This window comes from Astatotilapia calliptera, chromosome 12 (genome assembly GCF_900246225.1).
Source record: "Astatotilapia calliptera chromosome 12, fAstCal1.2, whole genome shotgun sequence".
Taxonomy (NCBI): Eukaryota; Metazoa; Chordata; class Actinopteri; order Cichliformes; family Cichlidae; genus Astatotilapia; species Astatotilapia calliptera.
In genome coordinates this window covers 2447183-2468562 of record NC_039313.1, presented here as the reverse complement: position 1 = coordinate 2468562, position 21380 = coordinate 2447183, and the positions used below count along the sequence as shown (strand labels likewise).

The following is a 21380-nucleotide window of genomic DNA, read 5'->3' as shown; positions in this document are numbered from 1 at the left end:
AGTTATGGCACTGCTGTATTGTTTTAAACGTGTTGGCAATAAATGAAATTTAAAAAAATATGTCGGGTGTCCTATATTCAATTGTGTGGAACCTGTTGACAAAATAGAATTATGTAAAACTAATTAGTAAAATATAAGTGCTGTGAAAATGTAATGTTTTAATCAATTAAACTTAATTTTAAACTTAAGGTGAGTTGAAAAACCAAATATGTAATCTGTAAATAAATGACTGAACTTGAGTAGAGTTAAATATGTCTTGTTGATCATCAGTCATTTTTTTTAATTGGCTCAGTTCAAATTAATTTTGTTATTGTAGTGCAACAATCTTTCTTTCTGACTTAACCCATATTAAAAGCAGCTAACTGCTAAGTTTCTGTTCATTTGTGTAATGTACAGTTGTTCCCTGAGTGAAAAGGAGGAGCTACTTTGTGAAATGAACTTCAGTTCAAAAAAATTCTTTAGTTATTATCGTGTGGGGACAACAAGCACAAAGACTTTTGTTTTTATTTGTACTGCACTCAAATCATTGAAACATTACTCAAAAATTATTCACTGATGATGATCAAAACACCAATTCTACTTAGAAAGTATTTGACTAGACAGTTGTGTAAAATCGTGTTTGATGCGACAGGCATATTTTTTGGTGTTCAATCTCGGAACATTGAAGGAAATGCGGTCCAGGTCATTTTCTCTGTGCACTGAGGTCTGTTGTCTGCTGCAGCTCCCTCTTTGAAACTGGGAAGGTTTTACTCTAGGAAATAACAGGAAATATTAGTGAGCTGTGCAAATGTTATTCTGATGTCCAGAGTCAGCTGTAAAAAAAAAAAAAAAGGTGGAAAAAAAATGAGTATGCTTTGTTTTGATTGAAAGCAGCCTGGGACATAAAAAGGTAGGTGTAGAGAAACTTTAGGTCTAACATATAGACATTTCCATGTGAACTGACTTTACTAATTTTCACCTTTGTACTATAAGTAGAAGCAGTAGAACATCAAAATGTGTGTGAGTGTTACCTGTTCCTTTTGGGAGGACATTTTTCTGATAGTATCCTGCATTGGTAATGTTACCAGCTGGGCGGTACTGCCCAACCACAAAGACCGTATTGCCATCAGTGGCTATGCCCACACCCAGCTGAGTGCTGCTTTTCCACACCACCTGAGTAAAATGACCTAGTGGAAAAAGGAAAATGTGTAAAAACATACTACTTACTGATGATGACCTGATCTTGTAATGACAAATACTTTAGCAACGCAGGTATATACAGTACAGGTATATGCAGAACTTTTCAGGAGGGCTGTGTTTTACCCGTCTTGGGTTGATGTCCAGACTTTTTGAAGTCATAATCCTTGATCTCACTGTACCATGAATCCACAGCTTCTTTTCCTGAAACATGGAGACAGAGAAAAATAACATAAAGAGTTAATTTGGTGGTTGGAGTACGGGTTTTATAGCTCAGAAACTTTAAAATGAAATAAGGATGAACATTTCTAATTGTTTACTTGAAATGAGAAGAGATACAGTGGAATCTGTTTCTTTTAAAGATTAGTGAGACTTTAATTCATTGTGATAACAAAGCGACCTGTTTCTGACAGGTGAAGAGGTGGACAAAGGAGTTATCTGCAAAGAATCATTTACCTGTTAGCGTCTTGGTTTCAGAGCTCCATGCATAGAAGACGTTCTCTCCATCATCGGTGTCACTGTGGCCAAGTTTCTTTTTTGCCAGCATTTGATTGGCCCATTTTTGAGCTGCGTCATCCAGCTCAGTATTAAAGGTCAGTGGTGGTGCACCATGCTGTGCCCTATAGGCATTGTGGGTATCAAGAAACTCCTTTTTGAAGCTCTCATCTGCAAACCAAACAAGCTTTAAGTCTTAGAGGAAACATGAGGTGGCATGTTTATTGGTTGTAGGTGTAGACAGGATGAAGAATGCTCTCTAGTTAAGCAACATCTTTAAAAGTGATCGGTTATTCTGACAAATAATTCAATGCACAGTGTTGATGAGTCACGGAATACATTTACCGACATTACGTATTTAAAATACACAATATGATCAACTGTATTCCGTTACAGTTACCATCTAAATAGGCAATAATTAGAATGCAGTTACTTTGTTGAATAAATGGATTACATGGGGGTCAGTTCCTGTTTCATATGTTAGGCTATCCCCTCTCTATTCCCTGTGAAAATTTGGTAATTTGCATTGCTGGGAACCCAGACGAAATATGATATAAGAGGCTCTAATGTAAGCGTCCTGTTAATGTTGGTGGCATCAGTTACACAATGGACCCGGAGCCTGCACAACAGAGCCAGCAGTGCACGAGCAGGAATGCATTTCTTACTTGGAAATTCCGACACCGTTTTACATTTAAAGAAGAAAGGGATGAAATCTGACCGTGCAATGCAAACTCTGTTTGCTAGCAGCCAAGCTGCTGTCAGCGTCAAAAGACTCCAACCTAAAGAAACATCTGGAAGTAAGTTCTTTTTTTAAAAACTATCGTTAGTCTACTGCAAGTACCTTGTTTTAGTTGAGTAGTTAGCTCGGTTATGTGCCACTTCAGTATCTTCGATGTACTTCTGCTGTGTGATGTATTACTATTACTGAAGGCTACTCTCCACTGAGCTAACATTTTTAGCTGGTGCTACCTGAGGTTAGTTCATTGACTGCAGACTGTTAGACTTGATGGCTAGTATTCACAACCTGCCAGCTGTGCAGTTCTGAAATCTAACCTTAGCTAATGCCAGCTAGCAATGTTAGCTCGGTGGCAAGTAGCCTTCAGTAATAGTAATACAGTGGCTTGCAAACGTATTCGGCCCCCTTGAACTTTCCCACATTTTGCCACATTACAGCCACAAACATGAATCAATGTTATTGGAATTGCACGTGAAAGACCAACACAAAGTGGTGCACACGTGAGAAGTGGAACGAAAATCATTCATGATTCCAAACATTTTTTACAAATAAATGACTGCAAAGTGGGGTGTGCGTAATTATTCAGCCCCCTGAGTCAATACTTTGTAGAACCACCTTTTGCTGCAGTTCCAGCTGCCAGACTTTTAGGGTCTGTCTCTACCAGCTTTGCACATCTACAGACTGAAATCCTTGCCCATTCTTCTTTGCAAAACAGCTCCGTGTAGTTGTAAAAAGCATCACAAGTAATCAAAAGTATTCAGAATACATTACTCACATTGAGTAACTTAACAGAATACTTTACAAACTACATTTAGTGCATGTATTCTCTTTGCAGTGGAATACATTTTAAAAGTAACATTCCCAACACTGTCAGTGCACTTACCTGTCACCTGGTTTGCTGCTTTGCAACCTGAGATAAAATAGGGAGAGTGAAAATAATAAGCAGCAATCCACGAAATGATTGCAAACAACATGAAAAAGAATCATCCACGTGCTCAGATATTATGTGATGATGAAAGAATAATGTAATAAAGGGCTAAATAACAAGAGTAAACTCAAATCTTGTCCTGTAACTACAGTCATCTTCAGCACTCACCTGCTTCAGAGTCTTCCTCATTTGTGGAGGAAAGTTCTGTGAACACACAGTTCAATTTACTAATGTGAAAAGTGATCACTCACTTTAATGTTTCAAGGTAGGCTTCAACAACTAACAAATCAACACATACTTTTGATTTTTTTTTGACAAAGTATAAATTTAGTACTTTATATATTCGTCTTTCTTAATCTGTAATAATAATCTGATACAAACACAACACTTTAAGTAGAACATCAAAATGTGTGTGAGTGTTACCTGTTCCTTTTGGGAGGACATTTTTCTGATAGTATCCTGCATTGGTAATGTTACCAGCTGGGCGGTACTGCCCAACCACAAAGACCGTATTGCCATCAGTGGCTATGCCCACACCCAGCTCAGTGCTGCTTTTCCACACCACCTGAGTAAAATGACCTAGTGGAAAAAGGAAAATGTGTAAAAACATACTACTTACTGATGATGACCTGATCTTGTAATGACAAATACTTTAGCAACGCAGGTATATACAGTACAGGTATATGCAGAACTTTTCAGGAGGGCTGTGTTTTACCCGTCTTGGGTTGATGTCCAGACTTTTTGAAGTCATAATCCTTGATCTCACTGTACCATGAATCCACAGCTTCTTTTCCTGAAACATGGAGACAGAGAAAAATAACATAAAGAGTTAATTTGGTGGTTGGAGTACGGGTTTTATAGCTCAGAAACTTTAAAATGAAATAAGGATGAACATTTCTAATTGTTTACTTGAAATGAGAAGAGATACAGTGGAGTCTGTTTCTTTTAAAGATTAGTGAGACTTTAATTCATTGTGATAACAAAGCGACCTGTTTCTGACAGGTGAAGAGGTGGACAAAGGAGTTATCTGCAAAGAATCATTTACCTGTTAGCGTCTTGGTTTCAGAGCTCCATGCATAGAAGACGTTCTCTCCATCATCGGTGTCACTGTGACCAAGTTTCTTTTTTGCCAGCATTTGATTGGCCCATTTTTGAGCTGCATCATCCAGCTCAGTATTAAAGGTCAGTGGTGGTGCACCATGCTGTGCCCTATAGGCATTGTGGGTATCAAGAAACTCCTTTTTGAAGCTCTCATCTGCAAACCAAACAAGCTTTAAGTCTTAGAGGAAACATGAGGTGGCATGTTTATTGGTTGTAGGTGTAGACAGGATGAAGAATGCTCTCTAGTTAAGCAACATCTTTAAAAGTGATCGGTTATTCTGACAAATAATTCAATGCACAGTGTTGATGAGTCACGGAATACATTTACCGACATTACGTATTTAAAATACACAATATGGTCAACTGTATTCCGTTACAGTTACCATCTAAATAGGCAATAATTAGAATGCAGTTACTTTGTTGAATAAATGGATTACATGGGGGTCAGTTCCTGTTTCATATGTTAGGCTATCCACTCTCTATTCCCTGTGAAAATTTGGTAATTTGCATTGCTGGGAACCCAGACGAAATATGATATAAGAGGCTCTAATGTAAGCGTCCTGTTAATGTTGGTGGCATCAGTTACACAATGGACCCGGAGCCTGCACAACAGAGCCAGCAGTGCACGAGCAGGAATGCATTTCTTACTTGGAAATTCCGACACCGTTTTACATTTAAAGAAGAAAGGGATGAAATCTGACCGTGCAATGCAAACTCTGTTTGCTAGCAGCCAAGCTGCTGTCAGCGTCAAAAGACTCCAACCTAAAGAAACATCTGGAAGTAAGTTCTTTTTTAAAAACTATCGTTAGTCTACTGCAAGTACCTTGTTTTAGTTGAGTAGTTAGCTCGGTTATGTGCCACTTCAGTATCTTCGATGTACTTCTGCTGTGTGATGTATTACTATTACTGAAGGCTACTCTCCACTGAGCTAACATTTTTAGCTGGTGCTACCTGAGGTTAGTTCATTGACTGCAGACTGTTAGACTTGATGGCTAGTATTCACAACCTGCCAGCTGTGCAGTTCTGAAATCTAACCTCAGCTAATGCCAGCTAGCAATGCTAGCTCGGTGGCAAGTAGCCTTCAGTAATAGTAATACAGTGGCTTGCAAACGTATTCGGCCCCCTTGAACTTTCCCAAATTTTGTCACATTACAGCCACAAACATGAATCAATGTTATTGGAATTGCACGTGAAAGACCAACACAAAGTGGTGCACACGTGAGAAGTGGAACGAAAATCATTCATGATTCCAAACATTTTTTACAAATAAATGACTGCAAAGTGGGGTGTGCGTAATTATTCAGCCCCCTGAGTCAATACTTTGTAGAACCACCTTTTGCTGCAGTTCCAGCTGCCAGACTTTTAGGGTCTGTCTCTACCAGCTTTGCACATCTACAGACTGAAATCCTTGCCCATTCTTCTTTGCAAAACAGCTCCATGTAGTTGTAAAAAGCATCACAAGTAATCAAAAGTATTCAGAATACATTACTCACATTGAGTAACTTAACAGAATACTTTACAAACTACATTTAGTGCATGTATTCTCTTTGCAGTGGAATACATTTTAAAAGTAACATTCCCAACACTGTCAGTGCACTTACCTGTCACCTGGTTTGCTGCTTTGCAACCTGAAATAAAATAGGGAGAGTGAAAATAATAAGCAGCAATCCACGAAATGATTGCAAACAACATGAAAAGAATCATCCACGTGCTCAGATATTATGTGATGATGAAAGAGTAATGTAATAAAGGGCTAAATAACAAGAGTAAACTCAAATCTTGTCCTGTAACTACAGTCATCTTCAGCACTCACCTGCTTCAGAGTCTTCCTCATTTGTGGAGGAAAGTTCTGTGAACACACAGTTCAATTTACTAATGTGAAAAGTGATCACTCACTTTAATGTTTCAAGGTAGGCTTCAACAACTAACAAATCAACACATACTTTTGATTTTTTTTTGACAAAGTATAAATTTAGTACTTTATATATTCGTCTTTCTTAATCTGTAATAATAATCTGATACAAACACAACACTTTAAGTAGAACATCAAAATGTGTGTGAGTGTTACCTGTTCCTTTTGGGAGGACATTTTTCTGATAGTATCCTGCATTGGTAATGTTACCAGCTGGGCGGTACTGCCCAACCACAAAGACCGTATTGCCATCAGTGGCTATGCCCACACCCAGCTCAGTGCTGCTTTTCCACACCACCTGAGTAAAATGACCTAGTGGAAAAAGGAAAATGTGTAAAAACATACTACTTACTGATGATGACCTGATCTTGTAATGACAAATACTTTAGCAACGCAGGTATATACAGTACAGGTATATGCAGAACTTTTCAGGAGGGCTGTGTTTTACCCGTCTTGGGTTGATGTCCAGACTTTTTGAAGTCATAATCCTTGATCTCACTGTACCATGAATCCACAGCTTCTTTTCCTGAAACATGGAGACAGAGAAAAATAACATAAAGAGTTAATTTGGTGGTTGGAGTACGGGTTTTATAGCTCAGAAACTTTAAAATGAAATAAGGATGAACATTTCTAATTGTTTACTTGAAATGAGAAGAGATACAGTGGAGTCTGTTTCTTTTAAAGATTAGTGAGACTTTAATTCATTGTGATAACAAAGCAACCTGTTTCTGACAGGTGAAGAGGTGGACAAAGGAGTTATCTGCAAAGAATCATTTACCTGTTAGCGTCTTGGTTTCAGAGCTCCATGCATAGAAGACGTTCTCTCCATCATCGGTGTCACTGTGACCAAGTTTCTTTTTTGCCAGCATTTGATTGGCCCATTTTTGAGCTGCGTCATCCAGCTCAGTATTAAAGGTCAGTGGTGGTGCACCATGCTGTGCCCTATAGGCATTGTGGGTATCAAGAAACTCCTTTTTGAAGCTCTCATCTGCAAACCAAACAAGCTTTAAGTCTTAGAGGAAACATGAGGTGGCATGTTTATTGGTTGTAGGTGTAGACAGGATGAAGAATGCTCTCTAGTTAAGCAACATCTTTAAAAGTGATCGGTTATTCTGACAAATAATTCAATGCACAGTGTTGATGAGTCACGGAATACATTTACCGACATTACGTATTTAAAATACACAATATGATCAACTGTATTCCGTTACAGTTACCATCTAAATAGGCAATAATTAGAATGCAGTTACTTTGTTGAATAAATGGATTACATGGGGGTCAGTTCCTGTTTCATATGTTAGGCTATCCCCTCTCTATTCCCTGTGAAAATTTGGTAATTTGCATTGCTGGGAACCCAGACGAAATATGATATAAGAGGCTCTAATGTAAGCGTCCTGTTAATGTTGGTGGCATCAGTTACACAATGGACCCGGAGCCTGCACAACAGAGCCAGCAGTGCACGAGCAGGAATGCATTTCTTACTTGGAAATTCCGACACCGTTTTACATTTAAAGAAGAAAGGGATGAAATCTGACCGTGCAATGCAAACTCTGTTTGCTAGCAGCCAAGCTGCTGTCAGCGTCAAAAGACTCCAACCTAAAGAAACATCTGGAAGTAAGTTCTTTTTTAAAAACTATCGTTAGTCTACTGCAAGTACCTTGTTTTAGTTGAGTAGTTAGCTCGGTTATGTGCCACTTCTAGGGGTGGGTTTAAAAAATCGATTCATCGATTAAAATCGATTCTAACTGGAATAAAACGATATCGATTCATTAAATCCGGAAATCGATTTTTTTTTATACATATGTAGTTTGCCGCGTATGAAACTTGCAAGCGGTTAACATGAGGAAGTCACGCGAGAGTTAAGTGACCTGGACGCATGAACCATCATGGCTACTCCCGGGAATGTGCCACCGAGCCTAAAGGCAGATGTCTGGCAACACTTTGGATTTAAGAACTGTGAAGACAGTGAAGAGCCGGACAAAAGCAAAGCCGTATGTAAGATGTGCAAAATGGAGGTAAAGCACTGTGGAAATACCACAAATCTCAGAAATCATTTAACGAGGCATCATCCAGATATCCCGCTATCAAAAACGGCCGACACCAAGCAACGCTCACTCGAAAAGGCATTTGCAATGAAGTTGGCATCCACTTCTCCACGTGCCCAAAAAATAACCCAGTCTGTGGCAACTTTCATATGTAAAGATATACGTCCGTACAGCGTTGTTGAAAATGATGGCTTCCAAAACCTCATTAATACGCTAGAACCACGCTATGTTTTACCATCACGCAAACATTTGAGTGAAGTGGTAATCCCAAACATGTATGAAAAAGTGAAACACGATGTTACAGCCTCACTCAAGTTAGCAGAGAGAGTCGCTATAACCTGTGACAGCTGGACATCCAGAGCAACAGATAACTACCTGACTATCACCTCACACCATATCGACCAGGAGTGGAGACTCGTGTCTCATGTCTTACAGACAAGAACCACCGAAGCAAGCCACACAGCAGCTAATTTATCTGAAATTATGTTCAAAGCAATCGAAGAATGGGAGCTTACAAACAAAAATCCAGTCATCGTAACTGACAATGCTGCCAATATGGTGCGAGCTGTAGAAATAACGGGCTGGTTGCACATTGGTTGTTTTGCCCACACACTCAATTTAGCTTCACAAGCAGGACTGAAAGTTCCAGCTGTTGCTCAGCTGCTTGGCCGAGTGAGACGCATAGCATCCTTTTTTCATCGCAGCACTGTTGCAAGTCGCAAGCTTAAAGAGAAGCAAAAGATACTGAATCTACCTGCCCATAAGCTGGTGACTGATGGGGTGACCAGATGGAACAGCACATTGGAGATGCTGGAACGCTTCCTAGAGCAACAACCAGCAATCTCTGCAGCTCTACTCTCACCTGAAGTGAGGAGAAGTGACAGTAATCTCTGTAGTCTTACAGAGGCTGACATAACTGATGGAGAAGATATAGTGAAAGCTTTGAAGCCGCTGAAAGCAGCCACACTGGTTATGTCTGAAGAAAAGTCCCCGACCCTTTCCATCATTGCACCTCTGCATGCACAGCTGCTGGAGAAGATGATCAGTGTCTCTCATGACTCCTCACTGATTAAAGACCTGAAGACTGCTGTATACGACAACTTGAAGTCAAGGTATGTTTATGAATTGTGTGTATATGCCATGAATGAGTGTAACTGTATGGATGCATGTATTACATGAAAATTCTTATTATAGTGAAAAAATATATATATTATAAAAATGTTAGTTAAGCCCTCTTGTCCAGTAATAGGCCTTTTGATTTTATATCTATCTATCTATAGATGTTTATATATAAATTATGGAAACAAAGTCGTATATTAATGTTTCTGATCTTGCATGAGTGTATGTAACCATGCACATGTATATCCAACATAATAAACTGAGTTAAATGTGCAAAATCTCTTTTCAAGATATGTGGCCCTAAAGGACAAGCTCTACATTGCATCAGCATTAGATCCTCGCTTTAAGGCCCTGCCATTCTTGTCCAAAGAGACCTGTAACAACACATTCTCTCAGTTGGTGTTGGAAGCAGCAGGTTTGGAGAACGTGGACACAGCTATTGTGAGTTACAGAAACAAAAACAAAAAATTATTGGTTTTTTTGCACTACTCGAGTTAGAATATAAATAGTAATTTCTTTATTAATTAAGTTTTCATTTTTCTACAGCGACAGTCTGATGGTGACACATCTGAGGAAACTGTCCCTGACATCTCTCTTGGTGGTGTTGATGAAGTGGATTATGCCCGTCCAATTAAGAGGTCAAAGGACTCTGCATTAATTTTTCTCCTTGGGCCAGCCTACTCAACAAAAACCACAGCACCACAGAAAACACCAACTCAGAAGGCAAAGGAAGAAGTGAATCGATACAGGGGCGTTGAGCCTGTTGCACTTTCTGAGGATCCTTTGATCTGGTGGAGGGACCATGAAAGGGAGTATCCTCTCTTGGCTCTACAAGCAAAGCAGTATCTTTCCATACCTGGGACCAGTGTTCCTTCTGAACGAGTGTTTTCAACTGCTGGTGACATTGTTACCGCACAAAGGAGCTGCCTGACTCCACAACATGTAGACCAGCTTCTCTTCTTGCAGAAAAACCTTACAGTCTCAAAGAAGTGAGAGGGTAGTTATAAATAAGGCTAAATTGCATTAGTTTCACAGAGGTTTTACAATACTGTTCAATATGTTTTCATTTTTTGAAGTATTTTAAAAGGCAGTTTTTCATTTTCTGATCGGTCAGTTTCTGTCAGTTCACTTGTACATGCTGTGTTATACTGTGTGTCTCCAAAACACAATAGTGGATTTCAGAAAAGCTGTGTGAGACACTAACAGCAAAACTATTTCTCTGAGGTTTTACTGATGTTTACAAAAGATGTGTTCTATTTGCACTGGATCCCTGATCCACTTGAAATGTATGTATGAAAAAATATATATACTAATGTTAATTAAAAATTACATTATTTAACTGCTTTAGTATCTGTTCTTAATTTTGAAATTTATGTAATTCATTCACAAGGCTTAGAGGGTTCTTTTGACAGTACATATACAAGGTGAATTATCATAATTTTATATATATTATGGTTCATATAATAATATTTCGGACTGATTCAAAATCGAATCGAATCGAATTGAATCGAATCGATTCGGGACCTTGTGAATCGGAATCGAATCGATTCTAGAAATCAGTGACGATTCCCAGCCCTAGCCACTTCAGTATCTTCGACGTACTTCTGCTGTGTGATGTATTACTATTACTGAAGGCTACTCTCCACTGAGCTAACATTTTTAGCTGGTGCTACCTGAGGTTAGTTCATAGACTGCAGACTGTTAGACTTGATGGCTAGTATTCACAACCTGCCAGCTGTGCAGTTCTGAAATCAGTCTATAATCTAACCTCAGCTAATGCCAGCTAGCAATGTTAGCTCGGTGGCAAGTAGCCTTCAGTAATAGTAATACAGTGGCTTGCAAACGTATTCGGCCCCCTTGAACTTTTCCACATTTTGTCACATTACAGCCACAAACATGAATCAATGTTATTGGAATTGCACGTGAAAGACCAACACAAAGTGGTGCACACGTGAGAAGTGGAACGAAAATCATTCATGATTCCAAACATTTTTTACAAATAAATGACTGCAAAGTGGGGTGTGCGTAATTATTCAGCCCCCTGAGTCAATACTTTGTAGAACCACCTTTTGCTGCAGTTCCAGCTGCCAGACTTTTAGGGTCTGTCTCTACCAGCTTTGCACATCTACAGACTGAAATCCTTGCCCATTCTTCTTTGCAAAACAGCTCCATGTAGTTGTAAAAAGCATCACAAGTAATCAAAAGTATTCAGAATACATTACTCACATTGAGTAACTTAACAAAATACTTTACAAACTACATTTAGTGCATGTATTCTCTTTGCAGTGGAATACATTTTAAAAGTAACATTCCCAACACTGTCAGTGCACTTACCTGTCACCTGGTTTGCTGCTTTGCAACCTGAAATAAAATAGGGAGAGTGAAAATAATAAGCAGCAATCCACGAAATGATTGCAAACAACATGAAAAAGAATCATCCACGTGCTCAGATATTATGTGATGATGAAAGAGTAATGTAATAAAGGGCTAAATAACAAGAGTAAACTCAAATCTTGTCCTGTAACTACAGTCATCTTCAGCACTCACCTGCTTCAGAGTCTTCCTCATTTGTGGAGGAAAGTTCTGTGAACACACAGTTCAATTTACTAATGTGAAAAGTGATCACTCACTTTAATGTTTCAAGGTAGGCTTCAACAACTAACAAATCAACACATACTTTTGATTTTTTTTTGACAAAGTATAAATTTAGTACTTTATATATTCGTCTTTCTTAATCTGTAATAATAATCTGATACAAACACAACACTTTAAGTAGAACATCAAAATGTGTGTGAGTGTTACCTGTTCCTTTTGGGAGGACATTTTTCTGATAGTATCCTGCATTGGTAATGTTACCAGCTGGGCGGTACTGCCCAACCACAAAGACCGTATTGCCATCAGTGGCTATGCCCACACCCAGCTCAGTGCTGCTTTTCCACACCACCTGAGTAAAATGACCTAGTGGAAAAAGGAAAATGTGTAAAAACATACTACTTACTGATGATGACCTGATCTTGTAATGACAAATACTTTAGCAACGCAGGTATATACAGTACAGGTATATGCAGAACTTTTCAGGAGGGCTGTGTTTTACCCGTCTTGGGTTGATGTCCAGACTTTTTGAAGTCATAATCCTTGATCTCACTGTACCATGAATCCACAGCTTCTTTTCCTGAAACATGGAGACAGAGAAAAATAACATAAAGAGTTAATTTGGTGGTTGGAGTACGGGTTTTATAGCTCAGAAACTTTAAAATGAAATAAGGATGAACATTTCTAATTGTTTACTTGAAATGAGAAGAGATACAGTGGAATCTGTTTCTTTTAAAGATTAGTGAGACTTTAATTCATTGTGATAACAAAGCGACCTGTTTCTGACAGGTGAAGAGGTGGACAAAGGAGTTATCTGCAAAGAATCATTTACCTGTTAGCGTCTTGGTTTCAGAGCTCCATGCATAGAAGACGTTCTCTCCATCATCGGTGTCACTGTGGCCAAGTTTCTTTTTTGCCAGCATTTGATTGGCCCATTTTTGAGCTGCGTCATCCAGCTCAGTATTAAAGGTCAGTGGTGGTGCACCATGCTGTGCCCTATAGGCATTGTGGGTATCAAGAAACTCCTTTTTGAAGCTCTCATCTGCAAACCAAACAAGCTTTAAGTCTTAGAGGAAACATGAGGTGGCATGTTTATTGGTTGTAGGTGTAGACAGGATGAAGAATGCTCTCTAGTTAAGCAACATCTTTAAAAGTGATCGGTTATTCTGACAAATAATTCAATGCACAGTGTTGATGAGTCACGGAATACATTTACCGACATTACGTATTTAAAATACACAATATGATCAACTGTATTCCGTTACAGTTACCATCTAAATAGGCAATAATTAGAATGCAGTTACTTTGTTGAATAAATGGATTACATGGGGGTCAGTTCCTGTTTCATATGTTAGGCTATCCCCTCTCTATTCCCTGTGAAAATTTGGTAATTTGCATTGCTGGGAACCCAGACGAAATATGATATAAGAGGCTCTAATGTAAGCGTCCTGTTAATGTTGGTGGCATCAGTTACACAATGGACCCGGAGCCTGCACAACAGAGCCAGCAGTGCACGAGCAGGAATGCATTTCTTACTTGGAAATTCCGACACCGTTTTACATTTAAAGAAGAAAGGGATGAAATCTGACCGTGCAATGCAAACTCTGTTTGCTAGCAGCCAAGCTGCTGTCAGCGTCAAAAGACTCCAACCTAAAGAAACATCTGGAAGTAAGTTCTTTTTTTAAAAACTATCGTTAGTCTACTGCAAGTACCTTGTTTTAGTTGAGTAATTAGCTCGGTTATGTGCCACTTCAGTATCTTCGACGTACTTCTGCTGTGTGATGTATTACTATTACTGAAGGCTACTCTCCACTGAGCTAACATTTTTAGCTGGTGCTACCTGAGGTTAGTTCATAGACTGCAGACTGTTAGACTTGATGGCTAGTATTAACAACCTGCCAGCTGTGCAGTTCTGAAATCAGTCTATAATCTAACCTCAGCTAATGCCAGCTAGCAATGCTAGCTCGGTGGCAAGTAGCCTTCAGTAATAGTAATACAGTGGCTTGCAAACGTATTCGGCCCCCTTGAACTTTCCCACATTTTGCCACATTACAGCCACAAACATGAATCAATGTTATTGGAATTGCACGTGAAAGACCAACACAAAGTGGTGCACACGTGAGAAGTGGAACGAAAATCATTCATGATTCCAAACATTTTTTACAAATAAATGACTGCAAAGTGGGGTGTGCGTAATTATTCAGCCCCCTGAGTCAATACTTTGTAGAACCACCTTTTGCTGCAGTTCCAGCTGCCAGACTTTTAGGGTCTGTCTCTACCAGCTTTGCACATCTACAGACTGAAATTCTTCCCCATTCTTCTTTGCAAAACAGCTCCATGTAGTTGTAAAAAGCATCACAAGTAATCAAAAGTATTCAGAATACATTACTCACATTGAGTAACTTAACAGAATACTTTACAAACTACATTTAGTGCATGTATTCTCTTTGCAGTGGAATACATTTTAAAAGTAACATTCCCAACACTGTCAGTGCACTTACCTGTCACCTGGTTTGCTGCTTTGCAACCTGAAATAAAATAGGGAGAGTGAAAATAATAAGCAGCAATCCACGAAATGATTGCAAACAACATGAAAAAGAATCATCCACGTGCTCAGATATTATGTGATGATGAAAGAGTAATGTAATAAAGGGCTAAATAACAAGAGTAAACTCAAATCTTGTCCTGTAACTACAGTCATCTTCAGCACTCACCTGCTTCAGAGTCTTCCTCATTTGTGGAGGAAAGTTCTGTGAACACACAGTTCAATTTACTAATGTGAAAAGTGATCACTCACTTTAATGTTTCAAGGTAGGCTTCAACAACTAACAAATCAACACATACTTTTGATTTTTTTTTGACAAAGTATAAATTTAGTACTTTATATATTCGTCTTTCTTAATCTGTAATAATAATCTGATACAAACACAACACTTTAAGTAGAACATCAAAATGTGTGTGAGTGTTACCTGTTCCTTTTGGGAGGACATTTTTCTGATAGTATCCTGCATTGGTAATGTTACCAGCTGGGCGGTACTGCCCAACCACAAAGACCGTATTGCCATCAGTGGCTATGCCCACACCCAGCTCAGTGCTGCTTTTCCACACCACCTGAGTAAAATGACCTAGTGGAAAAAGGAAAATGTGTAAAAACATACTACTTACTGATGATGACCTGATCTTGTAATGACAAATACTTTAGCAACGCAGGTATATACAGTACAGGTATATGCAGAACTTTTCAGGAGGGCTGTGTTTTACCCGTCTTGGGTTGATGTCCAGACTTTTTGAAGTCATAATCCTTGATCTCACTGTACCATGAATCCACAGCTTCTTTTCCTGAAACATGGAGACAGAGAAAAATAACATAAAGAGTTAATTTGGTGGTTGGAGTACGGGTTTTATAGCTCAGAAACTTTAAAATGAAATAAGGATGAACATTTCTAATTGTTTACTTGAAATGAGAAGAGATACAGTGGAATCTGTTTCTTTTAAAGATTAGTGAGACTTTAATTCATTGTGATAACAAAGCGACCTGTTTCTGACAGGTGAAGAGGTGGACAAAGGAGTTATCTGCAAAGAATCATTTACCTGTTAGCGTCTTGGTTTCAGAGCTCCATGCATAGAAGACGTTCTCTCCATCATCGGTGTCACTGTGGCCAAGTTTCTTTTTTGCCAGCATTTGATTGGCCCATTTTTGAGCTGCGTCATCCAGCTCAGTATTAAAGGTCAGTGGTGGTGCACCATGCTGTGCCCTATAGGCATTGTGGGTATCAAGAAACTCCTTTTTGAAGCTCTCATCTGCAAACCAAACAAGCTTTAAGTCTTAGAGGAAACATGAGGTGGCATGTTTATTGGTTGTAGGTGTAGACAGGATGAAGAATGCTCTCTAGTTAAGCAACATCTTTAAAAGTGATCGGTTATTCTGACAAATAATTCAATGCACAGTGTTGATGAGTCACGGAATACATTTACCGACATTACGTATTTAAAATACACAATATGATCAACTGTATTCCGTTACAGTTACCATCTAAATAGGCAATAATTAGAATGCAGTTACTTTGTTGAATAAATGGATTACATGGGGGTCAGTTCCTGTTTCATATGTTAGGCTATCCCCTCTCTATTCCCTGTGAAAATTTGGTAATTTGCATTGCTGGGAACCCAGACGAAATATGATATAAGAGGCTCTAATGTAAGCGTCCTGTTAATGTTGGTGGCATCAGTTACACAATGGACCCGGAGCCTGCACAACAGAGCCAGCAGTGCACGAGCAGGAATGCATTTCTTACTTGGAAATTCCGACACCGTTTTACATTTAAAGAAGAAAGGGATGAAATCTGACCGTGCAATGCAAACTCTGTTTGCTAGCAGCCAAGCTGCTGTCAGCGTCAAAAGACTCCAACCTAAAGAAACATCTGGAAGTAAGTTCTTTTTTTAAAAACTATCGTTAGTCTACTGCAAGTACCTTGTTTTAGTTGAGTAATTAGCTCGGTTATGTGCCACTTCAGTATCTTCGACGTACTTCTGCTGTGTGATGTATTACTATTACTGAAGGCTACTCTCCACTGAGCTAACATTTTTAGCTGGTGCTACCTGAGGTTAGTTCATAGACTGCAGACTGTTAGACTTGATGGCTAGTATTAACAACCTGCCAGCTGTGCAGTTCTGAAATCAGTCTATAATCTAACCTCAGCTAATGCCAGCTAGCAATGCTAGCTCGGTGGCAAGTAGCCTTCAGTAATAGTAATACAGTGGCTTGCAAACGTATTCGGCCCCCTTGAACTTTCCCACATTTTGCCACATTACAGCCACAAACATGAATCAATGTTATTGGAATTGCACGTGAAAGACCAACACAAAGTGGTGCACACGTGAGAAGTGGAACGAAAATCATTCATGATTCCAAACATTTTTTACAAATAAATGACTGCAAAGTGGGGTGTGCGTAATTATTCAGCCCCCTGAGTCAATACTTTGTAGAACCACCTTTTGCTGCAGTTCCAGCTGCCAGACTTTTAGGGTCTGTCTCTACCAGCTTTGCACATCTACAGACTGAAATTCTTCCCCATTCTTCTTTGCAAAACAGCTCCATGTAGTTGTAAAAAGCATCACAAGTAATCAAAAGTATTCAGAATACATTACTCACATTGAGTAACTTAACAGAATACTTTACAAACTACATTTAGTGCATGTATTCTCTTTGCAGTGGAATACATTTTAAAAGTAACATTCCCAACACTGTCAGTGCACTTACCTGTCACCTGGTTTGCTGCTTTGCAACCTGAAATAAAATAGGGAGAGTGAAAATAATAAGCAGCAATCCACGAAATGATTGCAAACAACATGAAAAAGAATCATCCACGTGCTCAGATATTATGTGATGATGAAAGAGTAATGTAATAAAGGGCTAAATAACAAGAGTAAACTCAAATCTTGTCCTGTAACTACAGTCATCTTCAGCACTCACCTGCTTCAGAGTCTTCCTCATTTGTGGAGGAAAGTTCTGTGAACACACAGTTCAATTTACTAATGTGAAAAGTGATCACTCACTTTAATGTTTCAAGGTAGGCTTCAACAACTAACAAATCAACACATACTTTTGATTTTTTTTTGACAAAGTATAAATTTAGTACTTTATATATTCGTCTTTCTTAATCTGTAATAATAATCTGATACAAACACAACACTTTAAGTAGAACATCAAAATGTGTGTGAGTGTTACCTGTTCCTTTTGGGAGGACATTTTTCTGATAGTATCCTGCATTGGTAATGTTACCAGCTGGGCGGTACTGCCCAACCACAAAGACCGTATTGCCATCAGTGGCTATGCCCACACCCAGCTCAGTGCTGCTTTTCCACACCACCTGAGTAAAATGACCTAGTGGAAAAAGGAAAATGTGTAAAAACATACTACTTACTGATGATGACCTGATCTTGTAATGACAAATACTTTAGCAACGCAGGTATATACAGTACAGGTATATGCAGAACTTTTCAGGAGGGCTGTGTTTTACCCGTCTTGGGTTGATGTCCAGACTTTTTGAAGTCATAATCCTTGATCTCACTGTACCATGAATCCACAGCTTCTTTTCCTGAAACATGGAGACAGAGGAAAAATAACATAAAGAGTTAATTTGGTGGTTGGAGTACGGGTTTTATAGCTCAGAAACTTTAAAATGAAATAAGGATGAACATTTCTAATTGTTTACTTGAAATGAGAAGAGATACAGTGGAATCTGTTTCTTTTAAAGATTAGTGAGACTTTAATTCATTGTGATAACAAAGCAACCTGTTTCTGACAGGTGAAGAGGTGGACAAAGGAGTTATCTGCAAAGAATCATTTACCTGTTAGCGTCTTGGTTTCAGAGCTCCATGCATAGAAGACGTTCTCTCCATCATCGGTGTCACTGTGACCAAGTTTCTTTTTTGCCAGCATTTGATTGGCCCATTTTTGAGCTGCGTCATCCAGCTCAGTATTAAAGGTCAGTGGTGGTGCACCATGCTGTGCCCTATAGGCATTGTGGGTATCAAGAAACTCCTTTTTGAAGCTCTCATCTGCAAACCAAACAAGCTTTAAGTCTTAGAGGAAACGTACGGTTACACTGTAACCCTGGTCCTCTGAGTGAGAGACTATCTCTCCACCTTCATGCCGCTTGGAGACACGTTCCAATCAAACAATCACCGGTTTCATGTCTGCGCAGGTGTTTTATACGTAAGCTGTGGAGCCAGAGTGTCTTAAAGAAGTATCCACACGCCACGTCCAAGGGGGTTCATACCCTGTACATATGCATTATATAACAGAGTGGAGAGATAGTCTGGATATGATAGAGAACATGAGGTGGGCATGTTTATTGGTTGTAGGTGTAGACAGGAAGAAGAATGCCCTCTAATTATGCAAACGTCTTTAAAAGTGATTGTTTTTTCTGCAAAAAACTATAAAAGTGATCAGTTGTTCTGACAAATATTTAAATGCACTTACCTGCCATTGTATTTGGTGCTTTGCAAACTGAAATAAAATAGGGAGAGTGAAAATAATAAGCAAAAATCCATGAAATGATTGCAAACAACATGAAAAAGAATCATCCACGTGCTCAGATATTATGTGATGATGAAAGAATAATTTAATAAAAGGCTAAATAACGAGAGTAAACTCAAATCTTGTCCTGTAACTACAGTCATCTTCAGCACTCACCTGCTTCAGAGTCTTCCTGATGTGTGGAGGAAAGTTCTGTGAACACACAGCTCAATTTACTAATGTGTAGCTGGTTTTTATGTGCAATGTCGTCCTTCCTCTTTTCTGTTTGGAGGAGGAGACAAACACCAGACTCGCTTCTGTATTTTTGTCTGCCGGTTATGATGGTTGTTTTTTTTCTACATGACTCATAGTGGTGTGGCAGAGTGGCGTTAAAGATATCCCACACTCTGTGTTTACATTTTGTGTATAATTGTTACGGCCCTAGCAAGGCCTCCTCCTCAAGGTGCCTGTGTGGGCGTGTCCCACCACCTCTTCTGCCTGAGGTGCCACCTTGTTTTATAACATTTATATAACATATAACATTTATAACATTATAACAAGTCCCTAACTGCTTAGATACATTATACAAGAACAAGTGTAGCAAAGTTGTGGAGGTTAATCACCAAGTTGAGAATCTGTCGATGTTTTCCCTTCTCTTTATTATTTCTTTGTTTATGCTTTAACAAGTGCCAACAGACTGGAACAGATATAGTGCTTGTGTACTCAATTCCAACTTTCAAGTGTTTTCCTGCTACAAATGTCATGGACTCAAGCATACAGCACTTTTTATATGCCAAAGCCATGTTCATCTAACATTCATACATGCATTGATGTATCAGGGGAACCTCAGGTTCAGTATGTTGCCTGAGGAGTTGGAGGACCCAGGAATTGAACCACCAACCTTCTGATTGGTAGATGACATTGCTGCCAGATGAAAGACAGCACTCAGAAACAGAGTGCAGATGAGCGAGGGCATGCCCAGATGTTGTCAAACAGGTCTTTTTTGTCTTTCCTCATGTTTGGTAGCCACAGGTGTTATTGGCGGTTTACTCACAGACTAAGAGAACACTTCAAAAGCACAAAGGTCTCATTAGTTCACTGTAAAACATTTTACTCCTGCACTTACTGGATGCCCATGTTTACTGCAAATCCAGCAAATTATAGGGACACGGTGGTTGCTCCATGGCCTGACTTTGTTTTTTCAGATTACAAAATAAAGATATTGGCCCTTTCTCAAGTACGCGAGTCCGTACTCCCGTGCATTCTCGGCGAGTACTTGCCGAGAACGCACGGGAGTACGGACTCGCGTTCTCGGGGAGTACGGACTCGCGTTCTCGGGGAGTACGGACTCGCGTTCTCGGCGAGTACGTACTCGCGTTCTCGGCGAGAACGCACGGGAGTACGGATGGGAGTTTTTACTGCCGTCCCCTCTTAATTTAACTGTGAGTAATATGTTATGAAGCTTAACTTTAATCACAGCCAAACCGGTTTACTCAGGAACAAATAAAACACTGAAATAAACCAAACATTAATATTTAGAAGTGATCTAAGTGACTTATACATCATGTTTAACCTCAGTAGTGAAATCTCTATTAATAAAAATAGTGTACATGTACATACGTGTACATACCTTAATAAAAACAAGCAGGTGAGATGTTAGAACGCTTTTATTTTTATTTTAGTGGACACTCAATAAAATAGACAACTACTGGGGTTTGTTTAACCTGAGTAGCGAAAAGACCGCGGGGGGGGGGGGGGGTTGGAAACGATGTGCCGGGAGTCCGCTGTTCTCGCCGGCTCTAATGATCCTCGACCTCGCGGTCTGCTATGGAGCTGGCGGGTCACAGACGTCTCCGAAAACATCGGAGCGCGTTTGGAAATATATGATATCTTGATAAATCGAGCAGATATTTGAAGTTCACACAGCTACATTCTCGCTTGAAAATAACTTAAAAGTTTATTTTGTGACCCAGAAAGAGGAATATGTAAAAGTTTTAGCCCCGCTCGTCCGCCATTGCCGCGTTTGAGTTTTGGACGAAATGCATTCTGGGATATTTAGCTGTACCAAGTCCACACAAGTCACCACCGATGCATGCTCGATAAAACGGGCGGAGCAAGAACACATCCGGGACTTTTTCGCGTTCTCGGCTTGATGCGTACTTCGAATTGGAACAGTACTTGGTCTCCGACTGGTGACGTATCACGAGTACACAAGAACGCAAGTACGCACAAGTACGCATATTGAGAAAGGCCCA

At 39.4% G+C, this 21380-nt stretch overlaps 2 protein-coding genes across 2 annotated transcripts; one reads left to right on the top strand and one right to left on the bottom strand.

Annotated features, from left to right (window-relative positions):
- Window positions 1-473: 473 nt before the first annotated feature.
- glipr2 (GLI pathogenesis-related 2) lies at window positions 474-19428 on the bottom strand. Its single transcript, XM_026188242.1, has 31 exons — window positions 19303-19428; window positions 19090-19116; window positions 18456-18665; window positions 18125-18202; window positions 17833-17988; window positions 17578-17613; window positions 17365-17391; window positions 15696-15905; window positions 15366-15443; window positions 15074-15229; window positions 14819-14854; window positions 14606-14632; window positions 12937-13146; window positions 12607-12684; window positions 12315-12470; window positions 12060-12095; window positions 11847-11873; window positions 7127-7336; window positions 6797-6874; window positions 6505-6660; window positions 6250-6285; window positions 6038-6064; window positions 4381-4590; window positions 4051-4128; window positions 3759-3914; window positions 3504-3539; window positions 3291-3317; window positions 1633-1842; window positions 1303-1380; window positions 1011-1166; window positions 474-751 (listed from the first exon to the last, which is right to left on the bottom strand). The coding sequence occupies exons 2-31, from the start codon at window positions 19094-19096 to the stop codon at window positions 747-749; spliced, it is 2991 nt and encodes a 996-aa protein (XP_026044027.1). The 5' UTR covers window positions 19097-19116; window positions 19303-19428; the 3' UTR covers window positions 474-746.
- Window positions 8144-10851, top strand: LOC113033990 (zinc finger BED domain-containing protein 1-like). Its single transcript, XM_026188243.1, has 2 exons — window positions 8144-9953; window positions 10059-10851. Exon 1 carries the CDS (start codon window positions 8235-8237, stop codon window positions 9570-9572), a length of 1338 nt encoding a protein of 445 aa, XP_026044028.1. The 5' UTR covers window positions 8144-8234; the 3' UTR covers window positions 9573-9953; window positions 10059-10851.
- Window positions 19429-21380: the final 1952 nt, after the last annotated feature.

What these genes read in the sequence shown, in the direction of transcription:
- LOC113033990 (XM_026188243.1), top strand. Translation starts at nt 8,235, where the DNA reads ATGGCTACTCCCGGGAATGTGCCACCGAGCCTAAAGGCAGATGTCTGG.
- glipr2 (XM_026188242.1), bottom strand. An exon ending in TGTCCTCCCAAAAGGAACAG is followed by an intron (nt 12,096 to 12,314) that starts GTAACACTCACA and finishes GTGTGTTCACAG; the next exon opens with AACTTTCCTCCACAAATGAG. An exon ending in TGAGGAAGACTCTGAAGCAG is followed by an intron (nt 11,874 to 12,059) that starts GTGAGTGCTGAA and finishes ATTTTATTTCAG; the next exon opens with GTTGCAAAGCAGCAAACCAG.